The sequence below is a fragment of the Bufo bufo genome, chromosome 1 (genome assembly GCF_905171765.1).
Source record: "Bufo bufo chromosome 1, aBufBuf1.1, whole genome shotgun sequence".
Taxonomy (NCBI): Eukaryota; Metazoa; Chordata; class Amphibia; order Anura; family Bufonidae; genus Bufo; species Bufo bufo.
Window position 1 is genome coordinate 109,240,138 of NC_053389.1, and position 12,734 is coordinate 109,252,871.

General features: G+C 45.3%; 1 protein-coding gene across 1 annotated transcript in view; it reads right to left on the reverse strand.

Annotated features, from left to right (window-relative positions):
- The window catches only part of MPP1 (membrane palmitoylated protein 1), a 50,364-nt gene that overhangs the window by 21,304 nt on the left and 16,326 nt on the right, over positions 1-12,734 (reverse strand). The window contains exons 4-10 of the mRNA XM_040427855.1: positions 9,264-9,349; positions 7,445-7,513; positions 6,289-6,479; positions 5,789-5,892; positions 5,629-5,709; positions 3,245-3,325; positions 1,027-1,229 (exon numbers count right to left, since the gene is read on the reverse strand). Coding sequence (XP_040283789.1) covers positions 1,027-1,229; positions 3,245-3,325; positions 5,629-5,709; positions 5,789-5,892; positions 6,289-6,479; positions 7,445-7,513; positions 9,264-9,349 — 815 coding nt within the window. The remainder of the gene's footprint in view (positions 1-1,026; positions 1,230-3,244; positions 3,326-5,628; positions 5,710-5,788; positions 5,893-6,288; positions 6,480-7,444; positions 7,514-9,263; positions 9,350-12,734) is intronic.

The following is a 12,734-nucleotide window of genomic DNA, read 5'->3' on the forward strand; positions in this document are numbered from 1 at the left end:
AAAGGAATTCAAGAGGGGCCTGGATGTATTTCTGGAGCGTAATAATATTACAGGCTATAGCTACTAGAGAGGGGTCGTTGATCCAGGGAGTTATTCTGATTGCCTGATTGGAGTCAGAAAGGATTTTTTTTGCCCCTTAAAAGGGGTTATTCCATGTTTTCAAATATGTTTAAATCTGTTTATGCCACCACCAGCAACTTACCCAATACATGTTATTAGTGATTCCTCCTCCTTTCCTCTATAAATGGCCTTCTTTTGCAGCCTTATTTACATCTGGTAGTTATTAGTTACGGCCACCCCAGCGATACTGGCGCGGTGGCCACGCTTGCGCGCTATCATCCTGTTTTTTTTATTCTACGCCGCCAGACCTGACTCACGGGCTTGCGCATTTTCACGCATGCGCGATCAATAACTTTGCTCCGTCCAGTTTTTTTTTTAAGATAAATCTCCGTGCCTGCGGGCTGGTTATTTTTCCTGCGCTTGTCAGTCCACTTACCATGGGTATCTAGTTGCAGGAAGGGATAGGAGAGTAGGAGCGCAGAGGCGGCTGCTGGAATTAATTCCGGCTCACACGGGAGCACACAGTCAGTAGATCTGATCCCGCTGTCCATCAATAGAAAGGACAACGCCCCCTGACTGAGCAGTTTCTTGAAGAGGACAGAGCAGCAACGGCATGGAAAGCAGAAGGCGGGATAACCCTTTAAGTGAGTAAAATTTGGCTTCTACCTCAGTTTTTTTTTGCCTTCCTCTGGATCAACTTGCAGGATAACAGGCGGAACTGGATGAGCAGATGTCTTTTTTTCGGCCTTATATAGCATGTTACTACTAAAAGAGCGAGCACCACAGCGCTCTGCTGTTTCCCGGCTGGCTAGTGGTCAGGACTGGGTCTCATCTCGCGGCGAGATGAGACAACCCCTTCAAGTGCAATTACACATAACATTTGCTTAAGTATTCAGTCCCCATAATATGTAGAACGGTAACTTCTAGAAAAATGTTTAAAAAAAAACTTTATGATTAAATTCTGACCTGTGGCTCTATATCAAGTACGGCCAACTTTCCTTCAGTATGGATATCCTTTATAGTCTGGATCTTTGTCCCAAACATATATCCACTAAAGCTTCCGAACTCCAAAAACTGATTTTCTGAGATTCCTTGGCTCATTTCTTCCACAGACACAAAATGATATGACGCTCCATTTTCTTCTCCACGTTTTGGGGGGCGAGATGTGTCTTAAAGAAAGAAACAGATAATAAAATATTACTGTGATGTACAGAAGACATCGATTGCTATTCATCTAGTCCTATGGATTCTGATCATTTGGACTAAGCAGGTAACACATGGTCTGTATATACATGAGGTAAAGCTCTACTAAATGCGCTCATTTCACCCGAACAGTTTTATTTTTTTAGTTCCAGTAAATCAACAGCTCAATGTATTAAAGGGGTTGTCCAGGATTTTTCTTTCCCCCTCCCCCACCGGTGAAGAAACTCCTGGTCCATGTCTCTCAATTTCTGCATAGAAGGGTTCATTTGCGTAGCTGCAGCCAATGGCAGGTTTCAGCGATCATGTGGCGGTTCACAACTGGCTCACGTGCCAAAACTGTGCCAAGCTGTCACCTCTGCTGCTTATAAACAAATAGCGCAGGGAGAACCAGACCAGTGCTGCAGAGAGCGGCAGCGTAGAAAGGAGGGAGTAGAACATGTTTTTTATTTTCGGAGATTTTTAATAATCTCGGATAACCTCTTTTAAACGAGTTGTCCCATAATAGTAAGAATGCCATTTTATCTACTGCCTTCCCCATTAATCCTTTTGCTACATGTACGGCGCTAGAACGATGTGTAAACATGGCGCCCGCTCGCACGTGCAGCAGGCATACAGCAGAGACCTGCGGCTAATTACCGCGACCGGCAATAATGCTGATCGCGGTAATTAAATGCTTTAGATGCCGTGATCAAGTGAGATCACGGCACCTAAATGTGCAAAAACCTACCGATGCCGTGCTGAAAGTGTTCATGCTGCAATTCTTATTCCAGATGGCAGGCCAGGATAAGAAATGAGAAAAAAAATCGACTTTAAATGGCATTAAAAAAAACCCTGATAGACCAAAATGGAAAATTAAAAAACAATGTATAGGCTCATATATGAGCCACAAAATGATAACAAAAAAAATAAAGACTTTTATAATATGCTAATGAGCCTCTAGGTGCTACTGGGGCGTTGCTGCAGCACCTAGAGGCTCCGTCATCTCACCCTTTGGCACGCCCATGTCCAGTTGATGGACGTCCTAGTTCTCCTCTGTGGCCGTAAAATCCTGCGCATGCGCAGTCGCGTTTAGTATTCGGCGCAGTGAGTGAAGGACGCTCTCCTGGTGCCGGCTTTACTCACTGTGCTGAATACGAAACAGGCCATGCTGTGGGCCACAATGCACAGACACCCACCGCGGGGCAGCGGACCGGCCGTTCCGCAAAAAGATGTTCTATCCTTTTTGCGGAACGGAAGTACAGGATGAAACCCCACGGAAGCACTCTGTAGTGCTTCCGTAGGGTTCCGTACCATTCCGCATCTCCGGATTTGCGGACCCATTGAGGTGAATGGGTCCGCATCAGTGATGCGGAATGCAAATGTGGTCTGCAATACGGCCACGGAGCGCACACGTTCGTGTGAAAGAGGCCTTACCCTGGATTACAGGCTCGTTCTAATTGGACGTGGACAATGGTGAACAGTCAATCTATTTCTATAAATACTCTATGTAATCCAGTTTCTTGAAACTATCAAATACCCTTTAAAGTGCCTGCACACAATGAGATTTTTCCATACAGACTTTCGTGTATGAGATTAGACAAATCTCATATACACTCTAGGGATCATTTATCAAACTGGTGTAAAGTAGAACTGGCATAGTTGCCCATAGCAACCAATCAGACTCCACCTTTAATTTTCCAAAGTAGCTGTCCAAAATGAAAAGTGGAATCTGATTGGTTGCTATGGGCAACTATGCCAGTTCTACTTTACACCAGTTTGATAAATCTCCCCCATGGTGCGGATTACTGTGCACTTTTTGGCGAGGATTTCATTCACATAAATCTGCAGCACGTGCAGCCGCCCTTTGGCGTCACATGTGGCCCTACCCTGAACCTATCCACTGCACTTGCTTTTACTTGCAAAATTGGAAGGGTATTATGACAGAATGGCTTACAGAATAAACTTAGAAATCGCTATGTATGTGAAGGTATCCGGCACTCACGCGGTAAAGGGTAGCTGAACCTCTCCGGGTATTTTGTAAGTAAAACGTTTTTTATGTGACTGCGCCCAACTCCACTGACACCTGTGAAAGATAGGCAATGGTTACCAGCACTACAGAGACCATTCAGATTTGGAACTGGACTTGGAGCTATAAGATTAAACATTTAACTCTTCCTGCACTGCAGCTGGGGCGGGCTGACAGGTTCAGCAAGGCTTTAGATCAAGGATGCCCAACCTGCGGCCCTCCAGCAGTTGTAAAACTACAATTCCCACCATGCCCTGCTGTAGGATGTCTAGGCATGCTGGGAGTTGTAGTTTTGCAACAGCTGGAGGGCCGCAGGTTGGGCATCCCTGCTATAGGTGATGTAGACAAAAAGAATTTATCCATGAGTCGGGCTGACCTGCGGTGGAGATCATTATTGGTCCTCACTGCTGGGTTCGGTGCCCAATGCTGACAGGCTGGCTCTTGCTCTCCCTACTGCACCGAGATCAACATCCAGCAGCGGTCACCTGCGTCACGTGGCCAGTTATCATGAAGGTCCTGTGATTGGCTGCAGGGTCATGTGTCCCTCCATTGATGGATGTTGGTCTCAGCACGGCCCGGAGAGGAAGAGTCCGCCTGAGAGCATTAGACACCGAACCCAGCAGCGGGGACCAGGTAAGTATCATCTTCTCTGGGAGGTCTGTCCGATTCCTGGATAATCCTTACAATGCAGTAACTTGATCCCATTGTAATACAACGGTTAGCTACAGGATTTATTGATGGAATTGGTTGAAGTGACATGCATGTGCCATGACAGTTGTGTAAGATTTGGCTCAGGACAAAGGTTTTTAAACAGAACAGTCATTTCAGTATTTTGTTTTGGGTGCAACTAATTGCTAAAATCCAAAAACCCCTCTGTATTGTACTACGGGATGTATATATCACATGATGCTTAAATGCACCTTCTTTAAAGGGGTTGTGCCTCTTCAGCAAATAGTATTCATCATGTAGAGGAAGTTAATACAAGGCACTTACTAATGTACTGTGATTGTCCATATTGCCCCATTTGCTGGCTGGATTCATTTTTCCATCACATTATACGCTGCTCTTTTTCACGGTTACGACCACCCTGCAATCCATATAGGAAAAAGTGCCTCTTGGGTGTTCGGGACCGTGGGAGCGCACATAGGTTGGTGCTTTTTCCTATAGTGTGTAAGCACGACCATCACTGACGGATTGCAGGGTGGTCTGTAACCATGGAAACGAGCAGTGTATAATGTGATAGAAAAATGAATCCAGCCAGAGAAGGAAGCCACATGGACAATAACAATACATTAGTAAGTGCCTTGTATTAACTTCCTCTACATAATAAATGCAACTTACTGTAAGTGAGACAACCCCTTTAAAGAAGGTGCATTCAAGCAGCATATGATAAATACATACAATATTACAATACAGAGGGGGTTTTGGATTTCAGCAATCAACACAAAATACTGAAATAACTTTTCTGTTTTTAAAAAAACGTATGCCCTTACATGAGTGTGTCATAGCACATACATCTCAAACTACAATCCTGCATGTTACTTCAATCAATTCCCTCAACAGGTCCTATAACTAACCATTGTATTACAATGATATACCTACGTGAAGTATGGCCATTTCCACATGGAGCAATTCCAATAATATACAGCGCATGCAAAATAAGTTCTTATTTACACGTATGTTTTATGGCTGCATACTGTATGCACAAGATGGAAAATTAGCACCTAAGAGGGTACTGGTACATCACCGTTCAATAATGCCTTCTATGCCATTTGTTGGCACCAGGTATACACACGGATATATATTACATGTGTGAATAGAGCCTAACTGTGGCTTAGGCTACTTTCACACTCGCGTTTTGTGCGGATCCGTCTTGTATCTGCACAGACGGATCCGCACCAATAATGCAAACGCTTGTATCCGTTAATAACGGATCCGTTTGCATTATTCATTCAAAAAAAGTCTAAGTCAAAACGGATCCGTCTTGACTTACATTGAAAGTCAACGGGAGGCGGATCCGTTTTCAATTGCACCATATTGTGTCAGTGAAAAAACGGATCCGTCCCCATTGACTCACATTGTAAGTCTAGACGGATCCGTTAGGCTCCGCATAGTCAGACAGTCACCAAAACGCTGCAAGCTGCGTTTTAGTGACCGTCTAAAAAGCGCAATGGAGACCAAACGCAGCCAAATTGACGCATTCTGAACGGATCCTTATCCATTCAGAATGCATTGGGGCTGAACGGATACGGTTTGGGCCGCTTGTGAGAGCCCTGAAACGGATCTCCCAAGCGGACCGAGAAACGCCAGTCTGAAAGTAGCCTTCGCTATCCTGCAGCTCGTTTTTATTTATTACTAACCAATGAGCACAAGGGTTTTTCTTGTAAAGGCAGGAAGAGACACCACTTCTTCATAGGATACCACATCCAGCTGATCAAAGACTGTAAAGAGAAGGCAGTTCAGTACGCACGGATACGGATGCTAGTACACAGGACACCATTTATTACAATGTATACTCACTAGAGCTATGTTTTGCCAAGTATTTATCCTTGCATTTTTTCTTTTTGCCGAAGGGACTACAGCTTTGAGGTATCTGATTGCTTGTATTAGTGCTTGCTACACGCCTAAAAGGAATACAGGGTCGAAAATAGTTCATTTAGGGTTTTTGCGCCATTACTTGGGAACGTACATTCCTGGAAATGTATCCTCTACACATAAGTAGATAAATTCCAACAGCCTGTGCTCAGCTTTTTCTGTAGCTCAAGCCTGCCACATACAATGGGTATTCAGATCTCAGCCATGAATGGGAATAACCCTTCAACAACGTAAAGCAACCATAGGATGATCACCGAGTATCGTGCAAGCATCCTATTAAAGTAGAACACGTGCGCAATATTTGCTTGGAATGGGATGGCTGCCTCACACTATACAGCTGCGTTTCTCCATGTCCAATGTCAGACTAGGCGGTAGAGTATATGTTTACAAAAAAAAATAAAAACTTCTTTCTGGACAAGCCTTACCACTCTTGTAGTTCAGGTGAAGGTATAAGACCAGCTTTTTCTTCCCCTTGTTTCTTTCCCTGCCACCAGTTGGAGTCATCCTTGTTTATGATTTGCAGAATATCTCCAGTGTAGAAGCGCAATCCTGCTTCCCGGCATGGAATAAGTGGGTCGGAGAGGGGGTCATAATCAAACAGCGCTCGCATAAACATCTAGGGAAAAAAAAGACAGTATGTAAGTATATATATATATATATATATATATATATATATTAGAATATAATATAATTACACACAAACCATTAGAGTATACAAACTATGAAAATATTTCAATATTTTTTCTGCACAAGTTACAACCATACAGCATCAGGACGGAGTGCATGCAGGTCGCGCACTATGACCCGACGATGTGTGGAGTCGGATCATAGTGCAGCGCGGGCCGGAAGAAGAGCAGGGAGCGGTGAGTGCTAGATCTGCAGGGTGGCATCAGGTCACAGTGCAGCAGGGAGCGGTGAGTGCTAGATCTGCAGGGTGGCATCAGGTCACAGTGCAGCAGGGAGCGGCGAGTGCCAGATCTGCAGGGTGGCATCAGGTCACAGTGCAGCAGGGAGCGATGAGTGCTAGATCTGCAGGGTGGCATCAGGTCACAGTGCAGCAGGGAGCGGCGAGTGCCAGATCTGCAGGGTGGCATCAGGTCACAGTGCAGCAGGGAGCGGTGAGTGCTAGATCTGCAGGGTGGCATCAGGTCACAGTGCAGCAGGGAGCGGTGAGTGCTAGATCTGCAGGGTGGCATCAGGTCACAGTGCAGCAGGGAGCGGCGAGTGCCAGATCTGCAGGGTGGCATCAGGTCACAGTGCAGCAGGGAGCGGTGAGTGCTAGATCTGCAGGGTGGCATCAGGTCACAGTGCAGCAGGGAGCGGTGAGTGCTAGATCTGCAGGGTGGCATCAGGTCACAGTGCAGCAGGGAGCGGCGAGTGCCAGATCTGCAGGGTGGCATCAGGTCACAGTGCAGCAGGGAGCGGTGAGTGCTAGATCTGCAGGGTGGCATCAGGTCACAGTGCAGCAGGGAGCGGCGAGTGCCAGATCTGCAGGGTGGCAGCACTTAGCAGAGCCTCACACATCCACTAGTATCTAATGCTCACAGATCACTTACCCATTATGCCATGAACTCAATTTACCTGCAGTGGGGGCTTGCGGTTGCTTTGAGTTGGTGACACTTTTAGAGTGACAGTTCCTTTGCTTTCTTTCTAGAGAAGGAAACAGAACATTTTTTATTTCTTTAACATGTGATATCAGGATCATCCTGTTTGAAAGGCAAATAACACAATGAAACTAATTGTTCTTTTACTGCCACCAATGTCAAGCTTAATGCTAAAGCTGGCCATACGCCATAGATGGCTGACAGCCGACTCTCCCCAGCTCACCCATAAACCCCATGGTTGGTTAAAGGGAACCTGTCACCTGGATTTTGGGTATAGAGCTGAGGACATGGGTTGCTAGATGGCCGCTAGCACATCCGCAATATCCAGTCCCCATAGCTCTGTGTGCTTTTATTGTGTCAAAAAAACGACTTGATCCATATGCAAATTACCCTGAGATGTGTCCTGTACGTGAGATGAGTCCAGCGTGAGGGAGCCCAGCACCGCCCCGCATCCTCAGAATCTCCTCCTTGCTACCCGATGGCAGAAAGTCAGAGCGCTGTAATCTCACGATGTGCGAGCTAGCGGATGCACAGTGTTGGCATAGTGTTCCTTCCCTGTGCTGGCATTAGCCTCAAGGAACGAACTGCGCATGCGCTAGCTCGCGCATCGCAAGATTACGGCGGTCTGGCTGTCTGACGTCGGGGAGCAAGGAGGAGATTCTGAGGATGCGGAGCGGTGCTGCACTCCTTCACGCTGGACTCATCTCACGTACAGGACTCATCTCAGGGTAATTTGCATATGTATCAAATAGTTTTTTTTTCACACTAAAAGCACACAGAGCTATGGGGACTGGGTATTGCGGATGTGCTAGCGGCCATCTAGCAACCCATGTCCTCAGCTCTATACACAAAATCCTGGTGACCGGTTCCCTTTAAGCATGCAGGTTTTCTCAATGAGGAGAAAGCCGCGGCCAAACTATTTTAGCATCAGTTTATATCCCAGAAGGATTGAAATCTAATGTTTCTACTGACATACATCTAACGTGTAGCCCGATTAAAGGGGTTGTGAACCGGTCATCGTTATCTAATCGGTGGTGGTCCTACACCCAACATCCCAGACGATCAGCCGTTTGACGAGGAGGCTGCGCTCCATGCGAGCGCTGCTTCCTATTCATTACACTATGCGTTGCCTCCCTTGCAGTGCTGGCGCAGTATAATTGCAAGTACTCGCTTCATTCGTGTGCATAGAGCAAGTACTTGTAATTACACTCGCTTCCGAGACGACGGGCAGTGTAATGAACAGGAAGCAGCAATTGCCATCTCCTCTTCAAACAGCTGGTCAGCAGGGGTGCCGGGTGGTGGACCCCTGCCAATCTGATATGGATTACCAAACCTGAGGATAGGTCATCAATATAAAACCCCTTTAAGACAACAAGAAGTCTGTTAGTTTGCTTACGTCCTCGTTTTTCTGACCATAGAATTCAACATTTCATCTAACAACAGATGTGATCACATAATGCTCTGCCGATCCAGCACAGTGGTCACCACTGCTTTTAGTTTGTTTGTATATAGGCTGCCTGCACATGACTGCGGAGGTCTTTCAGTGGCCTCAGCAGTCAAATGCAATATTACCTGACATCACAGTTCCATGATGCTAGCAAATACGGCAGTTAACCGCTGAGGCCACTGACTGGCTGCAGCAGCTTGTAAAAAAAATTAAAAAGAAGACAGGTGGAGGACTTCTGAGGTGTCTGCTCTGCTGCAACGGTTTTTTTCTTTAGCCAGAAAACACCTTTAAATATTCCTCTTCCTTTCCACTATGAAAAAAAATAAAATAAGATTTCACAGTTTCTCACCAAAATGCTCTGCAGATGATCCACACTTTGGTTTTGGACACCTTTCCCATTGATTTCAAGAATTTCATCACCAACATGAAGAGAACCTCAAGTCAGAGAAATAAAAAATACTTTAAAATGCTACAACACAGCATTAAACACAGCATTAAACACAGCATGTCGATTTCTACATCACAATCATTTTACTGACTGCTCCAACGTATCTAAAATGAAAAGGTTTGCAGATCTATTGTTTTGTGCCTACAGCTGCCGTTCAGATCTACCAATCTCCCTGGTAAGGCTACTTTCACACTGGCATTTCTGGGTCCGCTTCCGAGATCCGTTTTTCAGGGCTCTCACAAGCGGCCCAAAACGGATCAGTTCAGCCCCAATGCATAAGGATCCGCTCAGAATGCATCAATTTGGCTGCGTTTGGTCTAAGTTACGTTTTTTTTAGACGGTCACTAAAACGCAGCTTGCAGTGTTTTGGGGACCGTCTGACTATGCGGAGCCTAACGGATCCGTCCTGACTTACAATGTAAGTCAAGACGGATCCGTTTTGACTTAGACTTTTTTTTATGAATAATGTAAATGGAACCGTTATTAACGGATACAAGCGTTTGCATTATTGGTGCGGATCTGTCTGTGCAGATACAAGACGTATCCGCAACAAACGCGAGTGTGAAAGTAGCCTTAAACCCAAATCCTGTGCCGTCTGCCCTCTGGTTAATCTACATAATTTATGATAGGACGAAGAGGATGTACGCAATGGCGTGTGACCGCAGTATCTATACAGCTTTCTGCCTACTATACTAAAACTTATTTTAGGAATAAATACTTATTTGGACGTTTTCCAGACTAATAAATATTTTTTCTGCACCAACACTGCATGGTTTACCTCATATACTTGTTTCTCATGGCATTACTGCATCTTGGCAGGATCTTAAAGAGGACCTTTCACTAGAATCGAAAATGTAAACTAACTATACAGACATGGAGAGCGGCGCCCAGGGATCCCCCTGCACTTACTGTTATCCCTGGGCGCCGCTCCGTTCTCCCGGTATCTTCATATGTTCGGCTCCACCCAGTTGAGCCTGCCGGCGTCTCCTTCACCCAGGCTGTAGCGCTGGCCAATCGCAGCGCTCAGATCATAGCCTGAGAGAAAAAAAAACTCCCAGGCTATGAGCTGAGCGCTGCAATTGGCCAGCGCTACAGCCTGGGTGAAGGAGACGCCGGCAGGCTCAACTGGGTGGAGCCGAACATATGAAGATACCGGAGGCTATAACCGGAGAACGGAGCGGCGCCCGGGTATAACAGTAAGTGCAGGGGGATCCCTGGGCGCCGCTCTCCATGTCTGTATAGTTAGTTTACATTTTCTATTCTAGTGAAAGGTCCTCTACATCTGGTGGTCATCAGCTTCTATCAGGCTTTGCTAAGAACAGCATGAGATGCTCTGGAAGGTTTCTACGCTCTGCGTAGCCAACATGGAAAAGGAAGGTGGACGGCTACATGCACAGGACAGTGAAGAAAGTTTTTTTGACGGCAGCCACGCTGCAGTTTTCAGAATCACTGCAGTCTATGGGACTATTCACATGGCCTTTTTTTTAACAGCCAATGAATCCTGGCGTCAAAAAGTGAGACATGTCGTATTTTTGGCAATTTTCACGACCAGACGGAACCCATTGAAATCAATAGGTTTGTTTTTAATGGTCGTGTTGGGTAGAGGGAAGTCAGGTGGGCGTATGTATATGGATATATATATGTATCTGCCCCTTCATTGATGTATGTATGTATGTATATGGGCCCCCTTATATACACGGCCATACAGGGAATATATATCCCTATTGGCCATATATTACCTCTCATGTATATATGGAGATGTGCGTATGCAGTGCATACATCTGTATATGTGTATCTGCCATGGCTCTCCCCCAGGTATGTATATATATATACATATACATACACACACTGCGTGCAGAATTATTAGGCAAATGAGTATTTTGACCACATCATCCTCTTTATGCATGTTGTCTTACTCCAAGCTGTATAGGCTCGAAAGCCTACTACCAATTAAGCATATTAGGTGATGTGCATCTCTGTAATGAGAAGGGGTGTGGTCTAATGACATCAACACCCTATATTAGGTGCGCATAATTATTAGGCAACTTCCTTTCCTTTGGCAAAATGGGTCAAAAGAAGGACTTGACAGGCTCAGAAAAGTCAAAAATAGTGAGATATCTTGCAGAGGGATGCAGCACTCTTAAAATTGCAAAGCTTCTGAAGCGTGATCATCGAACAATCAAGCGTTTCATTCAAAATAGTCAACAGGGTCGCAAGAAGCGTGTGGAAAAACCAAGGCGCAAAATAACTGCCCATGAACTGAGAAAAGTCAAGCGTGCAGCTGCCAAGATGCCACTTGCCACCAGTTTGGCCATATTTCAGAGCTGCAACATCACTGGAGTGCCCAAAAGCACAAGGTGTGCAATACTCAGAGACATGGCCAAGGTAAGAAAGGCTGAAAGACGACCACCACTGAACAAGACACACAAGCTGAAACGTCAAGACTGGGCCAAGAAATATCTCAAGACTGATTTTTCTAAGGTTTTATGGACTGATGAAATGAGAGTGAGTCTTGATGGGCCAGATGGATGGGCCCGTGGCTGGATTGGTAAAGGGCAGAGAGCTCCAGTCCGACTCAGACGCCAGCAAGGTGGAGGTGGAGTACTGGTTTGGGCTGGTATCATCAAAGATGAGCTTGTGGGGCCTTTTCGGGTTGAGGATGGAGTCAAGCTCAACTCCCAGTCCTACTGCCAGTTTCTGGAAGACACCTTCTTAAAGCAGTGGTACAGGAAGAAGTCTGCATCCTTCAAGAAAAACATGATTTTCATTCATGACAATGCTCCATCACACGTGTCCAAGTACTCCACAGCATGGCTGGCAAGAAAGGGTATAAAAGAAGAAAATCTAATGACATGGCCTCCTTGTTCACCTGATCTGAACCCCTTTGAGAACCTGTGGTCCATCATCAAATGTGAGATTTACAAGGAGGGAAAACAGTACACCTCTCTGAACAGTGTCTGGGAGGCTGTGGTTGCTGCTGCACGCAATGTTGATGGTGAACAGATCAAAACACTGACCGAATCCATGGATGGCAGGCTTTTAAGTGTCCTTGCAAAGAAAGGTGGCTATATTGGTCACTGATTTGTTTTTGTTTTGTTTTTGAATGTCAGAAATGTATATTTGTGAATGTTGAGATGTTATATTGGTTTCACTGGTAAAAATAAATAATTGAAATGGGTATATATTTGTTTTTTGTTAAGTTGCCTAATAATTATGCACAGTAATAGTCACCTGCACACACAGATATCCCCCTAAAATAGCTTAAACTAAAAACAAACTAAAAACTACTTCCAAAAATATTCAGCTTTGATATTAATGAGTTTTTTGGGTTCATTGAGAACATGGTTGTTGTTCAATAATAAAATTAATCCT